The sequence below is a fragment of the Nicotiana tabacum genome, chromosome 7, assembly GCF_000715075.1.
Source record: "Nicotiana tabacum cultivar K326 chromosome 7, ASM71507v2, whole genome shotgun sequence".
In the NCBI taxonomy this organism is placed as follows: domain Eukaryota; kingdom Viridiplantae; phylum Streptophyta; class Magnoliopsida; order Solanales; family Solanaceae; genus Nicotiana; species Nicotiana tabacum.
Window position 1 is genome coordinate 100199524 of NC_134086.1, and position 25582 is coordinate 100225105.

The following is a 25582-nucleotide window of genomic DNA, read 5'->3' on the forward strand; positions in this document are numbered from 1 at the left end:
TTACTACTGAAGTTTGCATTGATGTAGGTTAAGAAAGTGGGCATAATTTCCAGTTTTGCTTCTTTTTCTTGGTGCGTTATAAACATCAAGAAGGTTATTTTAGTACCACGGAACTTTACATGTGTTTTCTTGTATGTTTTTATGTAATACCACTAGGTTAAATGACCTAGTGAAAAGTAATGCAACTTTTTAGAACAAACCTAATTTGGTAATATCGTAAATGAGTTAAAGTGCTCTGATAGTGTAAAAATCAATTATATAGTATATATAAGTTAAATTCTTGAAGAATATTCTAAGAAAGAAAAAAGAGTAAAAAGCGAGACAAAAATAAGCAATCATTCCTCTACTAAAGTTGGAATAGGGAGGGCTTATACCCACGGCCTACCAGCTAAAAGTTCTGTTCTTTTTGTTACTAAAAAGATATGTTTGTCATCAATTTGACTTCCCAAAGTGTCATTCTTGTGCACCATATTACTCTTTCTTGCTTTAGCAGATATGTATGGAAAAGAGATTTGCAAATGCGACCATATCAAGACTTAACTGCTCAATGTTTATTCTGTAAAGAAAAATAAATGATATTCACAGATTTTCTTTCCCCTTTTCCTATTCTTCTGGTAGCTTCAGAGTTGAGAAGTTGCCCCACCCAAAAATTATGTAAATGCTTCACGTTGCTGTGTAGGTAGCTCCAGTTCAGGCTCAAATGCTGTTAGCCGAGAAAAATACTGATCTACCATGTCATCTGTTACTTTATCCAAGCTTGGAGGATCCCACTGCACGTTTTAACATAAATCAAGAAACTCTCTCTAAGGTTAAAGTTGACTCTTAGGAAAATTCCTCCAGGAAGGGGCTCATAATTCATAAAAATAGCATATTAGTTCGCAATAATATTGATTTACCTTAGGTGCAAAATCTCTATCCACAAGCCGTGCACGAACCCCCTGATAGGAAGATATTAGTACACTGTGATGATGATCTGTGGAATTTAGTACTGAGACTTTTTTTAGCAGCATATATTACCTCACAGAAGTCATTAGTTATTTGTCCAGAGAAAGCTTGTACTGACATTCGATACTCACGAATTAGACACTGGTCCAGAGTCTGATGTCTGCCTTCGCGTATCTGATCAGAAGCATTATTGGAAGGTCATCTCACAATGCCCTGGTGGCAGAAGGGAAAAGGAGAACATTCTATCTAGAGAAACTTACAGATCTCAGTGAAACCTTCAAGCTCAGTGGGGCTGTTTCTTGTAGTTTTCGCAATGTTGAAACACACCATGCATCTTGCTTCTTGGCTGCCTCACTTTCCTGGCAACATTTAAATTTCTTTTTAAAAATGTAATCACACCTGTCCTTAAAAACTTCCACACATGTAGCAGACTTTATATGTTTACTTAAATACTTTACTGTCAGTATTTTAAAAACAAGAGAAAATCCATCTCGCTCGAAAGAGCACCCAGAGGTCGTAGATGCAAACGCAATGACTCAGCTTGTACTATGGTGCAACAAAGTGCAGCACTTAAAGGCTTCTCCGTGCAATTTATACGTGATGTTAGAATCTCCACAATATGCTTTGCCCAAAGAATGATAGATATAAGTTAGTGTGACAACAGCCCCAGGACCTATAGGTACTTTTTGAACCTCAAGGAGCAAACAAAGAGTATGCTGAGCAATGATCATTGCATTGTTTCAGATTTTTCAAATAGTGGCAACTTGTGATGGCCGAGGTATTAAAAGCAAAGCAATCCGATGCTGAACATTATTGCATTGATCAACTAAAATATGTTTCCACTGGCACCTAAGGGGGTAGACTGTAGCCAAATAGTCAATGAAGTCGGTGAAAAACACGGGAGACTAGGTTTCAAATCTAGCAAAGAGTCGGAGAGAGTCAGAGACAGAAAGGCTAGGTGATTTCTTCCTATCTGCCTAAAATTTGGTAGATAGCAAGTACCTGTTGGAATAGTCGAGGTGCGAGCAAATTGGCCCACACCACCGTTATAGAAAAGAATAATGTTTCTACTGGCCACACTTTGATTGTATGCCCATCCGATCGAGTTTCTTACCAGGTAATAGCCTTCACACCCCAGGCTAGTGAATTAAGATGTGCTATCCTATAAAGACTTACTTCGTCCTCCACTAATATGATCGTATCTTGTTACTGGAGTCGAAGATGGTATGTTGGCGAGGCTTCCACCTTCTGAATACCACATGTTTAATCCCTGTTCTTTCTTTTCTCACTAGAGATATTAAGCAAATTAAAATCAATTAACATCAGAATTTTGTATCTTTCAGAGACCTTTTCAGTATATTTGGGAAACAAGTTACACACTCAGGAACTATATGCTCACCAAAGCATCAATAATTTCTTCGACTGTGTCATGGCTGAAACATTTATTGAGAGTTTCAATCCTAAAGAAAGAGAAAAGATGGATTAGATTAAGCTATCAAATACTCATTGATCTGCAAGCAAGATCACACAAACTTGATAAGAATTTATTTTTATAAAAACAAAAGGTTAAAGAACAAGACTAAATACAAAAACCAAAAGATCCATGTGAAACTATGACAAAAATTATCATGAACCACAAAGTTTTAAGAATGTAGTGTGAAGTTTTAGAGAGCTGAAGTTTGTTCCACTAGTTGATGTATTTTATATAACTCAAGGAAAAGATGGTGCCATTACCAGTTTCTCTATAATGGAAAAAACAATTTCGCCACTTACAAATCTAAGTGAAGCTAAATATGAAGAGCTAATTGCAGGATTTTGTGTTTACTGAATTAAACAATTTACCAAAAATTACCAATTTGATTCCTCGAAGAAGAAAGTAAGAGATTGATTTGCAATTCTTTCTTTTTGAGTAGTATGAAAAATGTTATGAAATGAGGGCAAGTGTCTCATCCAATTAAACCTGTAACTTGCTTTCCAACAGCAGGTAAAATATTGAAGCAAGGCTGCAGCGTGTCCACTTATGATTTCAATTAGCCAAGGGATTCTTTCGATGTTCTATAAGAAACGTGAACGGGATTCCCCGAAGATGTAGGTAGGGAATCCGCTGACTGGTGTGGTATATATGTTTGGTTAACAACTAGAAAAGGTGTTTCAAATCCAAAAGCAGCCCTTAACATTAAACGGTAATATGTATCAGTCCACCCCCTTTCAAACTGTAGCAGGAACTAATATATTTATGGACATTCCAATTTCCATATTTAGCAAGGATGACAGGTACCTGTGAAGTACACTTGTTGGATCTGGATGGACAATCTCTCCACAATTTTCAAGAGATCTTTCAATCACTGAAGGATCATCAGTCATCAATTTACCAAGTTGTTCCTCAATTAAGGGAAGCTTCTGAGAGGAGTGGAGAAGGCAGAGAAGAAGTTTTCAGAGCAATAGTCAAATAACCTAAGTAGGCTATTGGTACCTAGGTGCAAAGCAAATTAAGCAAAGGTAGTAGACTTACTGCACTGTGTAAGTAGTGAGTAGCAAGCCCACAGGATATCATTTCTGCTCCATTGATCTTGTCTCCAGTTAGGGCCAGGTACTCTCCTGCAAATTGAAAACATTTAAATAGCTTTCTTCCATGCTGATTTTTTCTTTCATTTACGCAGTAGCAAATGTCCAAACAGATGAGAGACACAGAGAGAGGCAGCATACTAAAAACATATTCCACTTGAACCACAAACTAGTATAGCATAAGATAGATAGGGTTTACATGAGCTGACATGCGTGCATCAGGTTGCTTAACATTTATATGCCATAGAATATGAAGTCATCAAAGAGTCAGCCATGTAAATGCAGTGCTACATGATCTAGCATGAGTTATCAGTTATCTACAAAAAAAAGGCTTGTAACCCACTAATTTTAGTCCGCCACCATTTAAAGCTAAATATTAAATAGATAGAACCACATATTAACATCACCGTATGAAGTTAAATTTTTAAAAAAAAAGGCAGTCCAGACAAATTCCGAACATAGGTAGAATTCAAAGTCATAATCTCCAAAATACATGAAACAGGAGGAGGAACACATGCTTACTTCCCAATGAGTTAGGGAAAAATAAGATGAAGTAAAAAGAACATCACGTTAGTACAAATATTTTGATAACAAGCATATAAGAAGGGAAACGTCCAGATATGACATGCTTATTTTTTCCCCATAGAAGATGGGCATCTCCCCAGAGAAGAGGAGATCGGGGAAGGGGGTGTGTGTGTGTGTGTGTAGAGAGAGAGAGAGAGAGAGGGGGCGCGGGGATCAGAAAAGTAGTTTCCAACTAGATAATTCATCATCAAAGACGATCAGCTACATGACATGATAGAAGTTACTGATGGATCCAAACCACAGCATGAGATCAGCAAAAGAATATACCCAAATAACCAGGGAGGTGTGAAAGGTAAAATGACGCCCCAGCATCGGGATGGTAACCAATCAATGTTTCTGGTGTGGCAAAAACCTACATTGATACAAGACCCAATACCCTTGTAAGAACGGTGAAAAATCGATCTAACAGCACTTAAAACACCTAAACCATCACCTCGTGCACCGGCCAAATTTGATAGACCTCTTTGACAATTAAGTTCGATAAATTTTTTATTTCCTGCACATTCCTTTAGTTCTTGAGTAATTTAAAATCAGGTTATAGCATTTCAGTAAGACCAAGATATCTTAAATTTTTCAGCACTTTAAACGCTAAGCCTGTGGTTATAAGTCATATATAACCGAAATAAACAAGCTTCATCACGAAAAGTCAAAAGAATTGATAATATACAATTGAAATTACTATTTAACTTATTGGTACAAAGAAACTTCATCAATATAGAGCATTCAATTTAAGAAGATTAAAAGATGAATTTTATCAAATTAACTCGGTACGAACTCATAAATAGATAATAATAACTGATAAGGCCAAAACTATCAATAAAGGAAAAGCAAGAGAAGGGGCAGAGGAAAAATTTGCTGAATAAGTTTGTAGCACTAGGATTTGAACTTCTCTCTGAAGAGAAATAATTAAGATTTAAAGAACAGAAAATTCATGATATGTGAAGTCACTAAGCTGTATATAAGAATGAGCACAAATGGAACTTCACATTACTTAGCAATGTAGTCTAGCAGTTCTTGAAGTAGGAGAATTTATTCTGAACCAACAAATGAAAAGCTTAAACAAATAAAGCATGACTAATCTTTTCCATACAGTTTTCTCAGTTGCAACACGGAAAGTTCCAGGAATTGAGATGCCAGCCCCACCACCCATGGTAATTCCATTCAAAAGAGCAACCTGCATATGGCATCTGAGGATTAATATCTATACTTGGGAACCGCATCCAGGGACCAGCTAATGTCAACAAAAGTATGACAAGTACTGAATATGCAATGACTGAATTCCTTCAACATGGAATTGAGGAGGTGAGAGCGAGAAGTAACTCAAATCCGAAAGTGCGCAAAAAGCTCTAATCGATAAAAAGATACAAAGAAATATGGATGATAACTACTGATAAATGCACACCGGGTTTCTGAACTAAAAAAAGACGTATATTATGATTAATAAAAGAATGAAAAGACCATTATGGCTGCATCTTGTCAAAGCAAAAATGATCACATGATTTTAACAAAATAAACAACTTCCAAAATTGAGGAGATATTATTTCATGGGCAAAAAGGAACAGACAAACTATAGGTCTAAACAGGTGACCACTTTGTTGAGCATCAACAACAGCTTATCCCAAATCTTTCATTTCAGAAGTCAAAGAACACAGCAGCAAGAGAACTATGGATGAACTAAGAAAATGGAGTTGAATATCTATGAATAATTGGATCAAATTTGCATTTGTCCTAAGGAAGTTCTTTAAGCTTATGAATCATAATGTTAATGTGACTGATTATGTTTTCCTCAACAGGCATCGTTATGAAGATTGTATAGCAGCCAGCATGATAAAGTAGTGTTGCTACCATTTCAAGTTTATGAATAAGATCCAATCAAACTTTGGCAAGACACATCTAACCTCTCTGAATACCATTTTAATTCAGAAAGAAGTGATTGGTGTAATTAACTGTCGAGATGCTGTCTTTGCAGCAGCTTAGTCACAGTAAGATGAGAGAGAATCCAATTAACAGAACAAGCGATCTTCTAATAAATCCAGATATTTCTATAAGAGTATCTTTAAAACTGCCAGCATAAAGTACAAAGGTGTTGAAATTTCAATAAGCAATGGCGAATATAGGATGAAAATGTTGATTCAACATCTAATAGAACTTACATATATTTTTAGAAATTCTTAGGTTCCAACTACAGAAGCATATTTTATTATGCGGAAGTCTAGACGCACAGTTAGATCACAACATAAAAGACATGTAACTACAAAATTTATAAGACGCTGGCCTCTATCAAGGTTTAGTAAATACAACAAAAGTTCCTGATACATATATAAGAGGCAGAAAACAGAAGAAAATTCAAGTCAACAGTTCTTTTAGTATCTGATGTTTGAACAATAATGATACTTACATGTGGCTTCAAGAGTGTGCCGACAACGTATACTAAGTTATTTATTGTCCAACAAAAATCTTTACAGTCTTGAAGATTCCCTGCATCTATCCAATACAAAAAATATTACACAAAGAATGGAGAAGATCAAATTAAAATTGAGGTAATAGTAAATTGGTAGCATGAAGATGCCGGCTGCAGTTTTTAAAACGATGTAGAAACGTTTTAATTGTTCCCAAAAATAAATAGATATCAATACCCTACTCAATAAAAACAACAGAACATCCAGCTATCAGCACAAATAGCTTAATTAAGATAATTCACATCTAAACAACTTCTTCACACCCCAATAATACAATTATCGACAATGTTTAAATATTTAAAATTCCTTTAACCATGTATCACTTGCAACATAGCAGAATATGAACAAGTTCGCCGTGAAGTACAACAGTCAAAATGACACAACATACCTTGTTTTAACAAATTATAAATAGTGACAATGTCACCCCCAGCAGAAAATGCCTTGCCACTTCCCTTCAAAGTTAAAGAATAACTGAGTTGCTACTCAGTAGATTAACATATGTAACTTCACCTTAAGATAATCCAGAAGAACAACAATAGGAAAAGCCATAAAATAATTCAAACAATAATTTACTTAACAAATTACCTTCAATACCACGAATCCAATATCAGGATCATCTTCCCAATTTTTGTACAGCTTTAGCAACCTATCCACCTAAACAACAGTATCATGCAGAGTTTTTATTTATTATACAAGGTGGAAATTAAGATTGCCAACCAACTGGAATATCAAGATTCCCCAGTGTCATGTAGGGTTCATTCCCAAAGCCAAAACAAAATCAATTCAGCATAAAAACACGATTTTGATGGTTGGATATTAATTAAAACACGATTTTACTTGGTGGGTATCAATAAAAAAAATCCAAAAAGAGAGCAATAGATTTCAAAAATGATCTTCTTGTGCGTACACACTGTAGATTTCAAAAATGGCAAAAACAGAAGCAAAAAGTAAAGGTCTTTAAAAGGCAGGAAACTAACAACTGAAAAATTGAGAGCATTTAACGCATGGGGTCTGTTAAGGATTGCTGTTCTCGAAGAAGCTTTTCCCTCCACTAACACCTGAAAAATGCAAACTCATATTTTATAACAAAATGGAAATTTTGATAATGAATCATAAATTGGATTGACAAATTTTCTTTTAAAAAAAATTCAGAACTCACAGTGCTTTGGGATTCATCAACAAGGGCATTGGTAGAGACACTGCAAAAGCTTCTGGAGTGAGAAACCAAGCGCGAATTCTGCAGTAAGCGCCTCAAAATACTTGCTGATTTGAAGCTCTGCATATTTCTGTTTGGCTTCGATTTTTCTTTCTATTGGTAAAGTTGTTGTATTTATCTTTTATTCGATACACAGAATAATAATCGCAAGAGATAGAATCACAGATTCCTTGTCAAAAACGGCTCACATTTGACGTGACCATTAAATAGGAGCCAAACCTCAGATTGCTTTTCTAGTTTTCTTTTCTATATTAGTTTCATGTAACATGTGCCATCTTTGAACCTAATAAAATAAAATAAATGGGACAAATTGGTCAATACCCACAGTTTCAAAAGTAAATGAAATTTAGTCACTTTTATAAATTTGAACGAAAATACTATTCAAAATCCGAAAAATACTCCAACATAATATACTGGAACTCCAGTATATTATACTGGACTTCCAGCATATTATACTAGAATTCCAGTATAATATATCGATCCAGCATAATATACTGAAGTTCATACACAAGTGCACCGATCTCCAGTATATTATGCTAGAACTTTCCGTATTGCAGCAAAATAGTGATTATTTTTTATTGACTTTGCAAACGCTCGCTGTTTTTCAATTACCGGCAAAAACCGGCTAACCCGTGCTATTTTTACCTAAAATAAATTCCATGGACAAGTGCAAAAAAAGCCCACAAATTGTCCATTACTTCTGACCAACTACTTCAACCTTGTATTATGGCACCTAAATTTTGGCACAGACCATAAAACAATATTCAATATTAGATTATTTGGAATATCCTACAAAATTCTAGATTAAGAAATAGCTAAAGCTTAAAAACAACTACAAAATACTTTTTTTTCCATTTCACATAATAGTTACTAATGGTAATAGAATGATATACTAGAAATAACTAAACCATATAATTAGATCTACGAATAGTTAAAATATTCCTTAAAATAAGAAAATGAAATATCAACAAAATTAAAGAAATAAGAAAAGATAATGGCACCAAATTAAAGAGCATTAAGCTTTATTGAATTGGTCCATAGGAAGCATTAATAGCTCGATTTTGTAGTTAAATTGAACTTTTTCGTTATTATCGGGATGAGAAAATATTTTGAACCCAATAGTCTACTAGCCGAAAAAGAACATCTCTATCTCAAAATGAAATTCAATATATTTCATTTATTTGGACCAATATGTAAATTTTGTTTTCATATTAGCACTATAAAAACATAGGTGAGACTTATATTTGGGACAATCAACTTATGGCTTGTGACTGATAAATAACTAACTTATAAGCACTTTAATTTATATTATTATAAAAGTACGAATAATTTATGCTAAATGTTGAATGACTAAAATATTCTCAAAATATTGATCGACTTATTTTCCCTTTACGTATTTGTATAATTTAAGGGTCTAATTATAAAATATCAAATGATGGAATTCTTTTTCAATTTAAACTACACATACGCTAAACCTACAAAGTTAATCCTACTTAGACTAGAAAGGCATGTTCATAATTTTCTTTTAAAAAAAAATGTTGTTCCTAATTATAACAAGTACGTAATTTTAGTGGGAGGATAGGAGATTCCTTCTTGGAGAACTTTTTCCCCTTCTTATTCACATTATGAAATTTTTTACCTTTTTATTATGTAACGAACTTCATATAAATTTCATTCATTGCTGAAAAGTGATTTATTTTTATTTACGTGTTAGGATTTTTTTTATAAATACTAATATTTTTCCTTCGTAAAATATCATGATTCCTTCTTGAAGAGGTATTTTTTCTTTTCACGATAGGATATTTGGAAGGTTCTTCGATACCTTTTATATATTTAGTTAGAACTTACAAAATATAGATTCATGTGCTTTTTAACTAGAGATTGGATTAATCAGAATTGGAATTGAATTTAGAGATTGTATTGATTAGGATTGGAGTTAAATTATTTTCTAGCAGTAACATATAATTTTCTTTTGAATATTCGTATAGTTAAGAATTTATATTTTATTAAATATGACTTTTATAGTAATTGACATAAAATAACGTGCACCACAAGAAAAAAAATGCCAACACAATGTATGAATGACTAAATGACCTTTCTATTTTTAGTTTCTTTATTACTAATTGAGTAAATATAATTTTTGTGTATCTGAATCATTAAGGTTTAATTAAATCAAAAAATATTTATTGAATCGGAAAAAAAAATATTAAGTATTTTGTATTCTTTAAGTAATTTTACAACTTTAATTGTATAATTCCATAATATTTAGTTCTATTTTGTCCTTTCATTGTGCCAAAACATTATTAATTTGTTCGAAGGAAACATATTATTAAACTTTGTACATATTGAATTTCGTACATATTCAGTTGTTATTAATTTTAGAATATTATGTAATTGAAAGTTTATTTTTTTTGTATGTGTTTCATAATATTTGACATAAGATATTCGTGCATCGCACGAACGTAGAGACTAATATTTATTAAACGCATAGATACATTAAAAAGTAAGTATAAACTAGTTTAATCAACTTATAAGTCTACCCAAATAAGTACTTGTTTTTTACTTCTTAAATAATTCTAATATCAAATTGAAATTAGTAAAACTATTAGTAGCAACTACAAAAATAAAGTTTTAATGAAATTAGATAATCTTGACTTTTTCAAAACCCTTGATCCATTAAAATCATCCCAGGTGGCATTAATATATGAAATAATTCGGGAAAGAATCTCTAGTACGACTGGTAATATAAAGGGGTAAAACGAGTATTTAAAAATTCATTTGAAAAATGAGGGAAGAATGTCAATTATTTATTGTTAGAGGGAGAGTTTGATTTTTTAAAGCAACATTACAGGATGTAAATGATTGTCACCCAACAATTTTGGTTTTTTTCCCCCTTCTATAATAACAAATTAAAAATAGCAAAAGATTTTACATATCCGATTGAGTGAGTCGGCTCCATTGTATGTAGCCACCATACAGACCGAAATTTCTCCGCCACGGAACTTCTTGCAATCGCTTTCTTTTTTTCTTTTTGGGTAGACAATTTTTTTTTAGTTTTTATTAAATTCAGAGATATAAGACTATAAAAGTAGGAGAAGGATAAATGAAAATAGAATATATCGAACTCACATATACTGAAACTTTTATCAATACCACTAAGGTAGTGATAAAGTTAAAGAATTCTAACAAAGAGTTAAGAAATAATGCTAAAATATCACACTTGAAATTTGAACATATAAACAGACGTAATTTTTAAATCACCTTTATAACTATACTAAAAACAAAGTCCTTATATCAAGGCGATTCGATAATTTTTATTTATACATTATGTCGAATTAGATTTTTCTCTTTTCCTTTGTTTTTATTTTTATGTTCTTTTTGTTTTTGTAAGGATAAACCCGTGTATATAAAATATAAGAAATATAATAAGTGGCACGTTCTTTATGGTATTTAAATACTCTAAGGCCTAAGCTAAGTCGTATAAGGTGAAATCAACTCCCATTTAATTCGTAAGATCGACCAGCTGATCTCATATGGCATGCTACATATTATAATTTTATATATTGTTGGTATGATCTTAGTATCTTGATGGTCTGACTTTAAGTTACGTGGTGATAAGGTAAGGACTATCAGCTTTCAAATCCAAAAAAAGTAGTAATAATTTCGTACACTTACGTAATTCATTTGTAAATAAATAAATAAAAATAAGTGAAAGTTGCCCCACGTGGAATGAATTGTCTATTTATAGTGTTTTAGGCCTTAGGTTGGAACTTCTTATTTTAAGTTGATACAACTGTAATATGGTATCTATAGCCAGCCAGCCACCACTAGTTCTAAAAAGTTTGTAAGACCATAAATGGAAATGTTTAAATCTACATAATACTACATGGCTAGACCATGGTCCATGTATATCATTATATCATCTCGAGTGTGCAAATACGCCATAACTATGAACTTTTTTCTCATGTTACTTAATGACCTTGTGCTAAATTTTTTACAACTATGAAATTGACATATTGGGTCATCTATGATATTAAATATTTCGACCTCATTTTTTAAATATTGGGGAGGGGAATAGGGGATAGGGACGCCGCGAGCTATGGAGGTTACAACTTATAATAAAGCGGACGGAACAAAATGGTGGATAATTTTAATCCAAATAACGAAGATATTATTCAATAACGTCGCACTAATGACATTTTTAAGCAATATATAATTTTTGTTTGAATTCTTTGACGGATATCCTTTTGAGACAAAAGATAAAAAAGAATAAAAATATAACGATCAATTTTTTCTTTAGACTATTTTATAACACATATTTTTATGTATACTAAGATCTTTGTTTCCATTGTTTTTGTTATAAAATAAAAGCAATGCAGTAAAATGTAAACAAGGAGAGATAGAGAGAATGGAGAAGTGTTTTCTTCTTTCACTTTGGTGTATTTTCCTATCTATTACAAGGCCTTTATATAGGCATGAAAAGTGAAGAAAATATGTCATGGAATATGTCATTGAACATAGAAAATATGTCATTGAATATGTCATTAACCATTTGAGAGAAAGATCATGGAGGAAGAGTAGACATCCACCATTTTTTGATTTTTATCATAACATTCCCTCTTGGATGTCCATAAATAATGTGTCTCGTTAAAACCTTATTAGGAAAAAGTACACATATTTAGAAATACGCCTTTTGGTTGCCTCGTTAAAAACCTTGCAGGGAAAACTCAATGGGACAAAACCTTGTAAGAGAAAAAGAGTACAACGCGTGTTAACTCCCCCTGATGAGAAATCACTTAATGTCTCGAAGACGACGCATTCCAATCTTATATATCAGCTTTTCAAATATTGAGGTTGGTAATGCCTTAGTGAACAGATCAGCCAAATTATTACTTAAACGAACTTGTTGTACATCTATTTCACCATTCTTCTGAAGATCATGAGTGAAAAAGAATTTCGGTGAAATGTGTTTTGTTCTATCTCCTTTGATATATCCTCCTTTCAATTGAGCTATGCATGCAGCATTGTCTTCATACAATATTGTTGGAATATTCTCTTTCGAAGAAAGACCACATGTTTGCTGAATGTGTTGAGTTATAGATCTTAACCAAACGCATTCTCGACTTGCTTCGTGAATGGCTATTATCTCTGCATGATTTGAAGAAGTAACAACCATAGTTTGTTTTGTCGAACGCCATGATATGGCTGTACCTCCACTTGTAAATAAATAGCCTGTCTGAGATCGACCTTTGTGTGGATCAGACAAATATTCTGCATCTGCATAACCAATCAATGATGGTTTGGATTCATTTGAATAAAATAAACCCATATCAATGGTCCCTTGGAGGTATCTGAATATATGTTTAATACCATTCCAGTGTCTTTGTGTTGGCGAAGTACTAAATCTTGCCAATAAGCTTACTGAGAAAGCTATATCTGGTCGGGAATTATTGGCAAGATACATTAATGCCCCAATTGCACTAAGATATGATACTTCGGCACCAAGAAGCTCTTCATCATTTTCATGAGGTCAGAATGGATCTTTCTTTATATCAAGTGATCTTACAAACATCGGGGTACTCAATGGATGTGATTTATCCATATAGAATTGCTTTAAAATCTTTTCGGTGTATGTCGATTGATGGACAAATATTTCATCTTTCATATACTCAATTTGTAGACCAAGACAAAATTTTGTCTTTCCAAGATCTTTCATTTCAAATTCTTTCTTCAAACAGTCTACTGTTTTTGGAAGCTCCCCAGGAGTTCCAATGATATTTAAATCATCAACATACACGACGATTATAACAAATTCAGATCCAGACCTTTTTATAAAGACACAGGGACAAATTGGATCATTATTGTACCCTTCTTTCAACAGGTATTCACTCAGGCGATTGTACCACATACGTCCTGATTGTTTCAATCCGTATAAAGATTTCTGAAGCTTTATTGAACAAGTTTCTCGAAAATTTTTATATGCTTCTGGCACTTTAAATCCCTCAAGTACTTTCATAAAAATTTCGTTGTCTAATGATCCATACAAATAGGCTGTAACAACATCCATTAGATGCATATCAAGTTTTTCTTGTACTGCCATATTTATGAGATACCTGAAGGTGATAACATCCACTACAGGAGAATATGTCTCCATATAATCAATTCCAGGCCTTTGGGAAAACCCTTGTGCCACAAGTCGTGCTTTATATCTAACGACTTCATTTTTATCATTTCGTTTTTGCACAAAAACCCATTTATACCCTACTGGCTTTATGCCTTTAGGTGTTCGAACTATGGGTCCGAAGACTTCACGTTTTCCAAGTGAAGTTAACTCTGCATGGATAACGTCTTTCCATTTTAGCCAATCATTTCTCTGTCTACATTCATTGACAGATTTTGGTTCAAGATCCTCATCTTGTTGCATTATTTCAACAACAACATTATAAGCAAAAATGTTATCGATAACAATATTATTTCGGTTCCATCTTTTCCCAGTTGAGACGTAACTTATTGATATCTCTTCATTTTCATTATTTTTAGGTACCTGGACCTCCCCTAAGATCTTATCATTTGTTATGTCTTGGGGCTTTTCTTGAGCCACTACCTCTGTGTTATGTTCACTTTGTCACTTGCTCTTTTTCTTCTTCGAGGATTTTTATCTTTAGAACCGATTGGTCTACCACGTTTCAAGCATGGCTTAGACTCATTTTCTTTAATTAATTATTCTGTCGGGATATCAACTCGAATTGGAGCATTAGCAGCTGGAATATGTGACTTAGTCACCCTTGGTAGGTTAGTGAATGCATCTGGCAATTGATTTGCAATATTTTGTAAATGAATAATATTTTGAACCTCTTGTTCACATTGATTTGTTCGAGGATCTAAATGAGACAGTGATAATGCATTCCAATCTATCTTCTTTTTCAGCTGCTTATTTTCTCCCCCTAATGTTGGATATATTGATTCATTAAAATGGCAATCAGAAAATCTTGCCGTAAATAAATCTCCAGTCATCGGCTCTAGATATTTTATAATAGAAGGAGATTCATATCCAACATATATCCCCAACCTTCTTTGAGGACCCATCTTTGTGCGTTGTGGTGGAGCAATTGGAACATATATCGCACAACCAAAGATCATAAGATGGGAAATATTTGGCTCCTGACCAAAAGCCAATTGCAATGGGGAGACTTTATGATAACTTGTGGGCCTTATCCGCACAAGTGCTGCTGCGTGCAAAATAACATGACCCCATACTGAAATGGGAAGTTTTGTTCTCATAAGCATTGGTCTAGCAATTAATTGGAGGCGTTTGATCAATGATTCTGCTAGACCATTTTGTGTATGAACATGAGCAACCGGATGCTCAATTGTTATCCCAGTTGAAATACAATAATCATTAAAGGCTTGGGATGTAAACTCACCGGCATTATCAAGACGAATTGTCTTAATTGCATAATCTGGAAATTGTGCTCTTAGCTTTATTATTTGAGCTAACAATCTCGCAAATGCCATATTGCGAGTTGATAGTAAGCACACATGTGACCATCTTGTAGATGCATCTACCAAAACCATATAATATTTGAATGGTCCACATGGAGGGTGAATGGACCTACATATATCACCCTGTATACGTTCCAGAAATGCAGGGGATTCCATCCTAACTTTAATAGTTGATGGTCTAATAATTAATTTTCCTTGAGAACACGCAGCACAAGAGAATTCCTTAAATTGAAGAATCTTCTGATTCTTCATTGCATGTCCATGTGAATTCTCAATTATTTTACGCATCATATTAAAGCCAGGATGGCCCAACCGGTCATGCCAAATAATAAAATTATCTTGATTAGTAATCTTCTCGTTTACTACGGCATGTGTTTCAATCCTGCTAATACTTGTGTAATATAAGCCGGAGGAAAGAGCCGCTAACATTTCAAGCACATATTTCTTACCGGACATTATTGTAGTAATATAAAGATATTCAATCTTTTCATCATTTGTAGTCTCAATATGATAGCCATTTTGGCGAATATCTTTGAAACTTAATAAGTTTCTTTGAGAATTACTACAATATAGTGCTTCATCAATAGCCAAATTTGTTCCTCATGGTAGTAATAAATTGGCTCTTCCAGAACCTTTAATTAATCTTGTACTACCGGATATTGTATTAACATTCGCTTCTTTCATTACCAAATAAGAGAAATATCTCTTATCTTTTAAAATAGTGTGTGTTGTAGCACTATCCAGAAGACATATATCATCTTTATTAATCTTGAGTCCAACTGAAGACTGGGGAATTTTCATATTCTTCATAAAAAAAAAGACAAATAATACATCATAAGAAATATGAAAGACAACCAGGAAAAAAAAACATTAAGAAATACATTAGAAATGTAGAAACTAGCAACACATGATGCATTAGGAAAATACACTCAAGAAAAATAAACTAGTTGCAAACATAAACATAACAACTTTTATAGCTTCATTCCCCAGTAAGATGATTAGTTCTTCAGTCAATATCCTCAAAAAAGTCCCCAACTTCTAAATGAGTAATATTTGTTAGGCCTTCAAAATCATCATCTTTATATGCAAGATGTGCCTTAGAATCATATTTATTTGAGGGACCTGCTTCATCATCATTATTTTGAAAGGTCAAGTGTGGCTCCACATTATTTTCTTTTTTCTTGAGGGAGGCTTGATAAAGTTTGACAAAATGTTCTGGCGTACGACAAATGCGTGCCCAATGACCTCTCATACCACATCGGTGACACATACTAGCTTTACCTTTTGAATGATTAATTTGAGAACCCTTATTGTTCTCCAATTTATTTCCACCATAATGACGATAATTGTTTCGCCCCCTGCCACGTCCACGTTTACGACCATGTCCACGACCACGGTAATTATTTTGTTTTCTTTCAAACTTATCATATGTTGCTACAGCATTCACTTCCGGAAATGGAGCTGACCCAGTGGGATGGGCTTCATGATTTTTCATTAATAGAGTATTATTCTGCTCAGCCACAAGTAGGCATGTGATTAACTCAGAATATTTCTTAAAACCTTTTTCACGGTATTGTTGTTGTAGCACCACATTTGAAGCATGAAAAGTAGAAAATATTTTTTCCAATAAGTCCTCATCTGTGATAGTGTCTCCACATAATTTTAATAGAGAACTTACTTTAAAGATAGCATAATTATACTCACTTATGGTTTTAAAGTCTTGCAACCTTAAATGTATCCATTCATACCGAGCTTTCGGTAATACCGTAAGTTTTAGGTGGTCATATCGATCCTTCAAATTAATCCATAATTCAAGTGGATCTTTTACGGTTAAATATTTAATTTTTAACCCTTCATGTAGATGATGACGAAGGAAAATCATGGCCTTCGCTTTATCCTGATTTGATGCTTCATTTCCTTGTATAATAGTATTTCCAAGACCTTTAGCGTCAAGGTGAATTTCAGCATCAAGAACCCATGATAAATAGTTCCTCCCAGTGATGTCAAGTGCCACAAATTCAAGTTTTGATAAATTTGACATAGTGAAAACTATCATAAAAGATGAATAAGTTAGAGAAATAATTATAATAATAAACAATTGGTGAAAACAAAACGATTAAGGTAAAAGAAATGAAAATAGAGCTATATCATGTTAACAATCTACTATTTCATTTTATTCTTGCCATAAAGTAGAAATTACATACTTGTTTCATTTCACTTTATATTATTGATATATATGTGTTAATAGAACTGAACGTGACTAACATTATTTATATGTTCCAATAAATATAAAGTAATTAAACTATAAAATTATTGCTTGTCAATTTATTTCTCACAGTTCTTCAAAATGCCTTAAAGATATGTTTTGATCTAGGGAGTCCATGAATATTATAAGTATGACATTAGTGCATAGCTAGTTTGATGACTTTGAGGTCCTCTAAGAGTTGAGCACAGAAGGAAATAGTTATTTTATCACTGCAATGTACTTAAACTATTTAAGATGCCCAAGCGCACAAGTACTCTGCAAACAATGAGCATATGATATATACTGTCATAAATAAAATGATTATAATGATACATACCTTAATAAAATATGGCTCAACTTAGCGGGAGTTAAGAATAAAATTAGAGCTTCGTGCTGATAACGTGTTATAAAATAAAAGCAATGCAGTAAAATGTAAACAAGAAGAGATAGAGAGAATGGAGAAGTGTTTTCTTCTTTCACTTTGGTGTATTTTCCTATCTATTACAAGGCCTTTATATAGGCATGAAAAGTGAAGAAAATATGTCATGGAATATGTCATTGAACATAGAAAATATGTCATTGAATATGTCATTAAACATTATGGAGGAAGAGTAGACATCTACCATATTTTGATTTTTATCATAACAGTTTTATGTTTATAAACCTGTTCTAATCTTTCTTACTATATTTTAGTGAGATTATATCTCCAAGAAAGTGCTTTTAACTTTCCAAAAACTTGGCCACAAGTTATAGGTTGATGTCCTATTTCACTTTCTTTTCCTTAAATAAAATTCTAATATATGAGAAAAAAGCATATCTGGTCGAGGAAATAAAAATGTGAGTGTGTACGGGTAAAATCGGGGGTATAACTTTCCTTAATTCTCCAATGAGTAAACAAAGGGGAAACATGACTCAATGTGATTAAAATCGAGGCCTCGATCAGATATTGTGGTGAGAATCTTGTCCAATATCAATTACGGATCGACATTTACTAGAAAAAGAAGATAATTACCTTATTTAGACTTGTACTAGGACTAAAATTCCCCTACTATATAAAGAGAAATGTTTCTTTTATTTCAACACATTGTGACACGCAAATCAAAGCAATAAAAAGTTTACTATTGTCTTCTAGCTATTGTTCAAAATGTTCTTCATTTATTCTCTTCTTTATTCGCGACCGCTCTTATACCGAAGGTCCAATCGAGGACGAATTCCATTGTTCAAACTAAGATTAGGCTTGGTCATCGTATTGCGATTGGTTTGATCATTTATTTTATTTTAAACCTATTTGCCTGTTGTTCTTAGTTATTCGTATTGAATTAAATCACTTCTTCCTTAAATCGCTTACAAATTCAATTGTTACTTATTTTTGGGGTAAACAATTTGGCGCCCACAATGGGGCTAAAGATAATAGTGGTGATTTGATAGAATTTCCATAACACACTCTATTTTACGTTTGTTCTTTGAAATTTTGATTATAGGAAAGCCTAAGGATGTCAAACTCTCAGTCTGCTTACTTAAACATTGACGCTGAGTCAGGCCATCATGGTAAGAATAATAACGTGATGCCTAGCAATGATGTGCCTCAAGTCGATCCCAACGGTGTCCCAGTCGCCGATCCGGTCAATGCCAACTCACAGGTGGCTACTAGCATCAATTTACCAACTGATCCCGAAAATAATATTCGCGGGGGACCCCAGCCAGCGGCTCGAGAAGCGCCTGAAGGTTAGGGTGATGGAGTGAGCCTGCGATTGATTTTCGAAATGTTATAGGCTCAACAAGCAGCGATAGCATAGTTGCAGAACCAAAGTCACGTCCCTAACAAGGTCGAGCCCGAACAATCCCGAGAAAATACTCATAGGGTTGAACAAGTTTCCGTGGAACCGTGTGAAGTCAGGCCCGGGGACACTTCTGAGGTGATAAAGATGCTCGAAGCATTGACAAAACGGGTAGAGTCTGACGAAAAAAAGATTGAGGCCAACGACAACAAGGTGAAAACGTATAACTCCAGGGTCAATTAGATCCCGGGAGCACCTCCAATATTGAAGAGGCCGGATTCCAAAAAGATATTCAGAAGCCTTTCCCCTCGAGCGCGACACCAAAGCCGATCCCGAAGAGGTTTCGGATGCCCGACATTCCCAAGTATAATGGGACCACAGATCCAAATGACCATGTAACCTCCTAGGTAATGAGTTGGAAGACGACGAAATCCTTGGTTCGCAAAATTATCAGAGCAGGTTATTATTGGGATACCATGGAAAAGGATACTAAGGAATTTGTCAAAAAATGTGATAATGGTCAAGAATTTGCACCAATGATCCATCAGCCCGGGGAGCAACTCCATTCGGTCCTATCCCTGTGGCCTTTCATGAAATAGGGAATGGATATAGTCGGCCCTCTACCAATGGCCCTAGGTAAAGCTAAATTTATTTTGTTTATGACTGATTATTTTTCTAAATAGGTGGAAGCACATGCCTTCGAGAAGGTCAGAGAAAAGGAAGTTATTGACTTCATCTGGGACCACATCATATGTCGATTCGGGATACCTGCCGAGATTGCATGTGACAATGGAAAACAATTCATTGGCAATAAGGTGATAGAGTTCCTCGAGTCACATAAAATAAAGAGGATATTATCAACACCGTACCACCCAACTGGAAATGGACAGGCCGAGTCAACAAACAAAACTATCATTCAAAACCTAAAGAAAAGTTTGGACGATGCAAAGGGAAAATGGAGAGAAGTTCTACCCGAGGTCCTTTTGGCATATCGAACGACATCAAAGTCTAGCACGAGGGCTACCCCGTTCTCTTCAATTTATGGCTCCGAAGCCCTAATCCCTATCGAGTTCGGAGAACCCAGCGCTAGGTTTTGACATGCATCGAAGGGATCAAATCACGAGGCTATGAACACTAGCCTCGAGCTATTAGATGAAAAGCGAGAAACAACACTTGTTTGGATGGTCGCACAGAAGAAAAGGATTAAAAGATACTATAATAGAAGGACTAACCTTCGACACTTTGGAATCGGGGACTTAGTCCTACGGAAAGTCACCCTCAATACTCTAGACTCGAATGAAGGGAAACTTAGCCCAAATTGGGAAGGACCGTACCGAGTCCTTGGAGTTGTCGGCAAATGATCTTATAAACTTAGCACAATTGAAGGTGAACAACTGCCAAACAATTGGAACATATCATTACTCAAACGATACTACTGCTAAGGTATGACTTTATCCTATTTTCCATTTGAGTTTAGAACTAACTCACTGCAGATTTTCGATCGAAGCTATCGAAGGCATACGACCTCGAAGGTCCCCTTTCTACATGAAGGCCTTAGGCTTTAAAGCATGCGTTGTACTCTTTTTCCCTTAGATCAGATTTTGTCCCAAATGGGTTTTACCGGCAAGGTTTTTAACGAGGCAACAACTATGTGCTACCTAAGGAAAACTCAACAGTATCCAAGTCTTCTTTTCAATCAACCTCGAATACTGGGGGACATCACCCTCGGAGGTTATATTTTCAAGGAAAATACTTCACACCTAAGAAGGCCTCGATAAGAGAACTTTATAATGGGCCAAACGATCAAATGAACCGTGTCCATATAGAATAGTCGAGCCCCGACGGCAAAACATATACGCATGTATCAATTATTTGAAGAGGCATTCTGTTTATATCAAAAACACTTTGTGTCTTTAAAAAGCTTACTATTATACGAGCTCTACACTTACAATCCTATGGGAAGCGACCCAAGAGCCAAAACGTAAATGCACCCCTAAATACTCGGGGACTGTCATCGATAGTTAGCACATTCGAGTCGTCGAAAACTCGAACTCACAAGACCTCAAAGAGGCATCCCCTCGAAACAAAAGCCAAGACAAATATACTCGGGGACTAACTTTTCGAACAAGTTCGAAAGGTTATCGGGAATTAAGTCCAAGTGACATACCCGAAGGCTACGTTCATATAAAAAGGCTACTGCCAAAATAATGCGGCTTGGAGATGTCCGACTTTCGCCATAAAATTAAAGGCCTTCAAACACTTTGTAAAAACCAGTTAAATCAGGATACCCTCGGCAAAATCAAAATATAAAGGGCTTCGATAAATTCAGCCATCGAATAATCTAAGGGCTTCGATAAATTCAGCCCTCGAATAATCTAAAGGCTTCGATAACATCAGCCTTCGGAAAATCCTTAAGAGGTATTAGATTATGTTTACACAAATAAATTATTAATAAAGGTTTCGATTCGTCAAACTTTCGAAAAACCCAATAGGTACAAAAAACACATGCTAAGGCATAATTAAATTTTTACCAAGTCTTTTAGCCGAAAACAGGGGAAAATTATATAGCCATTCTAGAGGCTGAATTGGCCCAACTTAAAGAGCCTAAGGGCCAAATTAAAGAGCCTGAGAGCCGATCTAAAAGAGCCTAAGGGCCAAAACATATAGAGTTCGAGACCCCGTTCTCACTCAACTCGGATTCAAGGGTCCCGACATCTCGAGCTTACATCGAATCAATTTAAACTTAGCTCGGGGATTAAAGAAACCATAAGGGGTGTTATATTGATCAATAAAAACCTAACGGTTTATTGTGTTCTATGTCCAAACCAATACTCGGACTAACCATTTGAGGAACAAGTATATCGACTACTTGAAGAGTGCAAAGTGTGAGCACGTGATTTTTTCCCTATATGAATTAATCCTATAAAATCCAAGAAAATAGATTTTTTCCAGTTATTTGCCATTTTATAGGATTTTGTAGAATTTTATTAATTATTTGCATTTTGTGCACGTTTAATTTCCATTAAAAATCATGAAAAATGCCAAAAAATACCATGCATTGCATTTAGGTTTTATTTTTACATTCTTAAGGTTAATTAGTTAATTTTTATTTTATTAAAAAATAAAAATCACAAAAATGGTCCTTTGTTGCATTTTTAGCTTTAATTTTAGAATAGTAGTTTTTCTCTTTTGATTTAGGATCAAGGATATTTTTATAATTTTTATGAAATTTATTAGTTTTACAATCTAGATTAATTTAGGATTTTAATTGAAAAAAAAGAGAAAAGAAAAAGAAACAACAAGAATAGGAAATAAAGGGTTAATTGCAAAAGGGTTGTTTTAATTCAAATTGGGCCAATTCAGGTTAAGCCCAAACTCCCCCTTACCCGTTCCAACCCCCAACCCAATATATTAACCCGGTCCAGGCCTGCCCCATCCCCAAACGACCCCGTTTTGCCCTGATCTCATCACGACCGTTGGATCATTGTGATCCAACGGCCCGGAACTGGTCACCTATTTGCATAAAATTGTCCAAACGCCCCCATACCCATTCGACCCCCTCATTCCATCTCTCAAACTCAAAGACGGAAACCCTAGCTGCCCTCATATTCCCCCCGTCTCCGCTGTATTCCGCCGCCGGAAATCGCCTCATGATGGCAGACCACCTCCAAACACCACCAAAATTACACCCTATAATCCCCGTCCTCCCCTCATTCCGAATCCCAAAATAGTTTCCCTCGAATCCCTCTCAAATTCCCCCAATTTTAGATCTAAACTCAGAGTCCCAAAACCCTAATCCCTGCAAACTTCCCCAAATCGATATTGGGAAACCGTTGTCCCTTCCTCTTCCTACATCTATCACCAATTTCCCCGAAAATACCCTCCAATTGTTCAAATCTTGAATCTAAAAATCTCGAGCCCTAATTTTTCCCCCCTTTTGCTTTTCTGGTCGTTTGATGGTTAAGTGAACCCAAAACACAAGAACAGTCGATTAATGATAGTTCAAGTGTACTTCTAACTTATGGATTGATCAAGTTCATAGTAGTTCCAATATGTAAAGGGAAAGTGTAGGTAAATTATCTTTTCTTTCTTTTTGTTTGATTTTGTTTTCTGCATGTTACTGGTTTGATTTTGGCCGCATGTTTAATCTTACCATGTTTAGATTCATTCCCCGTTGTTCGTAGCTTTTAATTCTGCTTATTGGTTCATTCATTAGGGCATTTCAGCACTTTGGTATTTAAGGTTTACCTTCAGTATCATAAAATTGGTCTAGTTAGGGTTCATATGCATTTTTGTTTACCATCCATATTTATCCGAAAATTCAGGCTCTTTCTTATTAGATTTATTTAGGTAAACGTTTCCATTCATTGATTAATTTAGCTTTAGGTTTGAATTCCAGTAGGGTTCTGTTTGACATTTTATTTTTGACACTTTGATCTTTTGATTTTGTTCTTGTTGGCCATAGTTTGCAAATCCTTAGGAGGGGTTAATTGAGCAATTGGAAACTTAGGGGTTTAATTTGGGAGATAATAACAAGGGTTTCCAGATATTTCCTATTTGGAAGACTCTAGAAAGAAGGCAGTTGTCCCTATTTGGTTAGCACAAATGTGCTGAGCCAATAAAGGACAGCCAGTTATCCCAGTTAGTTAAAAAAGATGCATTTTGCAAGCTCGGAATAATTCCCAATTTTGTTTTGAGCACATGGACTTAGAGGCCTATAAGTAGTGCCCTTCCTTCATTCTCAAAAGAGAGACTTTGAGCATCATTCTCTACACGAAAAATTCTGAAAAATTCATCAGAATTCAGACCTTAAAAAAGAAAAAAAGAAGAAGTTCCTGCACTGCTTTCTTCATTGGAGATTTGGCATTCTGAAAATACCCTAAAAATACACAAATGGTTTTCTGCATTACTGGATAGTCTTTTTCTGATTCCTTTTTGCAACTTTAAGAGCATCCTTTCCTCTTCATGGAAATTCTGGTTTTGCTGGGTTTAAAGAGGGTCTAAAAGGGGTTGAGTCCTGCTGTTGATTTGCTGCTTGGCTGTTGTTTTGATATTGCTGAAATCCTCACTCACGTTTGCATTATTTTGACATACAGGTATCCTTTGGACCTTGAATGATATGTGAAGTGCAAGTTTGAAACATGTATACAAGTGTGGAGATTTAAAGATTAATATTAGTTTGCTAAATATTATTTCATGTGTTCTCTTAAAGGTTTATCCAATTGTTGTATTAAGTTTAGTTTTATCTTATGTGTTCTCTTCATTCATTCATGCTACTGATGTTGAATATCATTGTCAAGGCTGGTTTATGATTTCAGCTTATTATGTTAGTTTGTGATTTGGCTAGAAAGTCCTTGGTTAAGCATATTGTTTAAACTTCCTGAAGTATGGATTGGGGTTAGATGATGAACATCTCTTGTTTGATTTTGTTTAAAATTGTTTAGGTTAGTATTAAGGATTTAGTCCAGATTTAAATTCGTATCATGATTTCATTGGTTTAGCTACTGGCTTTGAACACCTGGATTTATTTAGGATCCATTGTCACCATTGTGTATATTCAATCTGAGTGTTTAGAGTTTCAATACTGTTCGGATAATTACATGTGTGAATTCAACAATAAATTGGTAATAGTTTTAAATCTTCATATATATATATATATATATATATATATATATATATATATATGGTGCAGTAATAGTAGAACAATTTGTTTAAAGGATGTATAACATGGCTAGCTAAGTATTGTGATGTTTGGGCTAACATATCACTTATCTGTATGTTAATGGGCTTTATTAAAACTTGCAATTTGAATTGTCTGGGATTCATAAGAAAATAGCCCGCTTTGAGTGTTATCGGGCCTGAACCAGCGACCCGTTTTGGAAGGGAGAAGCATCTGCCCGGTGTCGCGCCCCCTTTTTTTCTCGCGAAATAGGATTTTGTGACATTGACAACTCTTTTAACGGGTATTAAAAGAGAAGAGTCGCCACCTAATGATTAAAGTGCATTAGAACACTAAGAAGAGTTTGATTTAGGAAAATCAGAGATCGGGTAAGGGCTTGAAATTATACCGAAGGAAGGTGTTAGGCACCCCTCAAGATCCACTAGTGTGGTTCCCGGCCATACTATAATTGTGACTTTAAGTAAGCAAATACGAGTTTCAAATATGAGGGGGTTTTCACATAATGGTTGCAAATAGATAAAATTAAAAGAAGTGAAAGGCAAGCTGAAATTTGAGAAAAAACGGTTTAAAATTTTGAAAGGTAAACAACGAAATAAACAAGTAAAG

General features: G+C 34.6%; 1 protein-coding gene across 7 annotated transcripts; it reads right to left on the reverse strand.

The window, feature by feature from the left end:
- Positions 1-316: 316 nt before the first annotated feature.
- On the reverse strand, positions 317-8038 carry LOC107781877 (3-hydroxyisobutyryl-CoA hydrolase-like protein 1, mitochondrial). 7 transcript variants are annotated; one of them, XM_016602690.2, is made up of 15 exons: positions 7714-8038; positions 7532-7612; positions 7140-7208; positions 6943-7006; positions 6494-6579; positions 5186-5269; positions 4529-4591; positions 4363-4447; positions 3458-3543; positions 3224-3345; positions 2345-2405; positions 1206-1304; positions 1018-1119; positions 897-938; positions 317-770 (listed from the first exon to the last, which is right to left on the reverse strand). In XM_016602690.2, the coding sequence occupies exons 1-15, from the start codon at positions 7834-7836 to the stop codon at positions 651-653; spliced, it is 1287 nt and encodes a 428-aa protein (XP_016458176.1). In that variant the 5' UTR covers positions 7837-8038; the 3' UTR covers positions 317-650. The 7 variants fall into 7 exon arrangements, with proteins under 7 accessions (XP_016458176.1, XP_016458177.1, XP_075073506.1 ...); XM_016602691.2 differs by having other exon boundaries at positions 6494-6573; positions 7714-8023; XM_075217405.1 differs by having other exon boundaries at positions 6494-6573; positions 6943-7033; positions 7714-8023.
- Positions 8039-25582: the final 17544 nt, after the last annotated feature.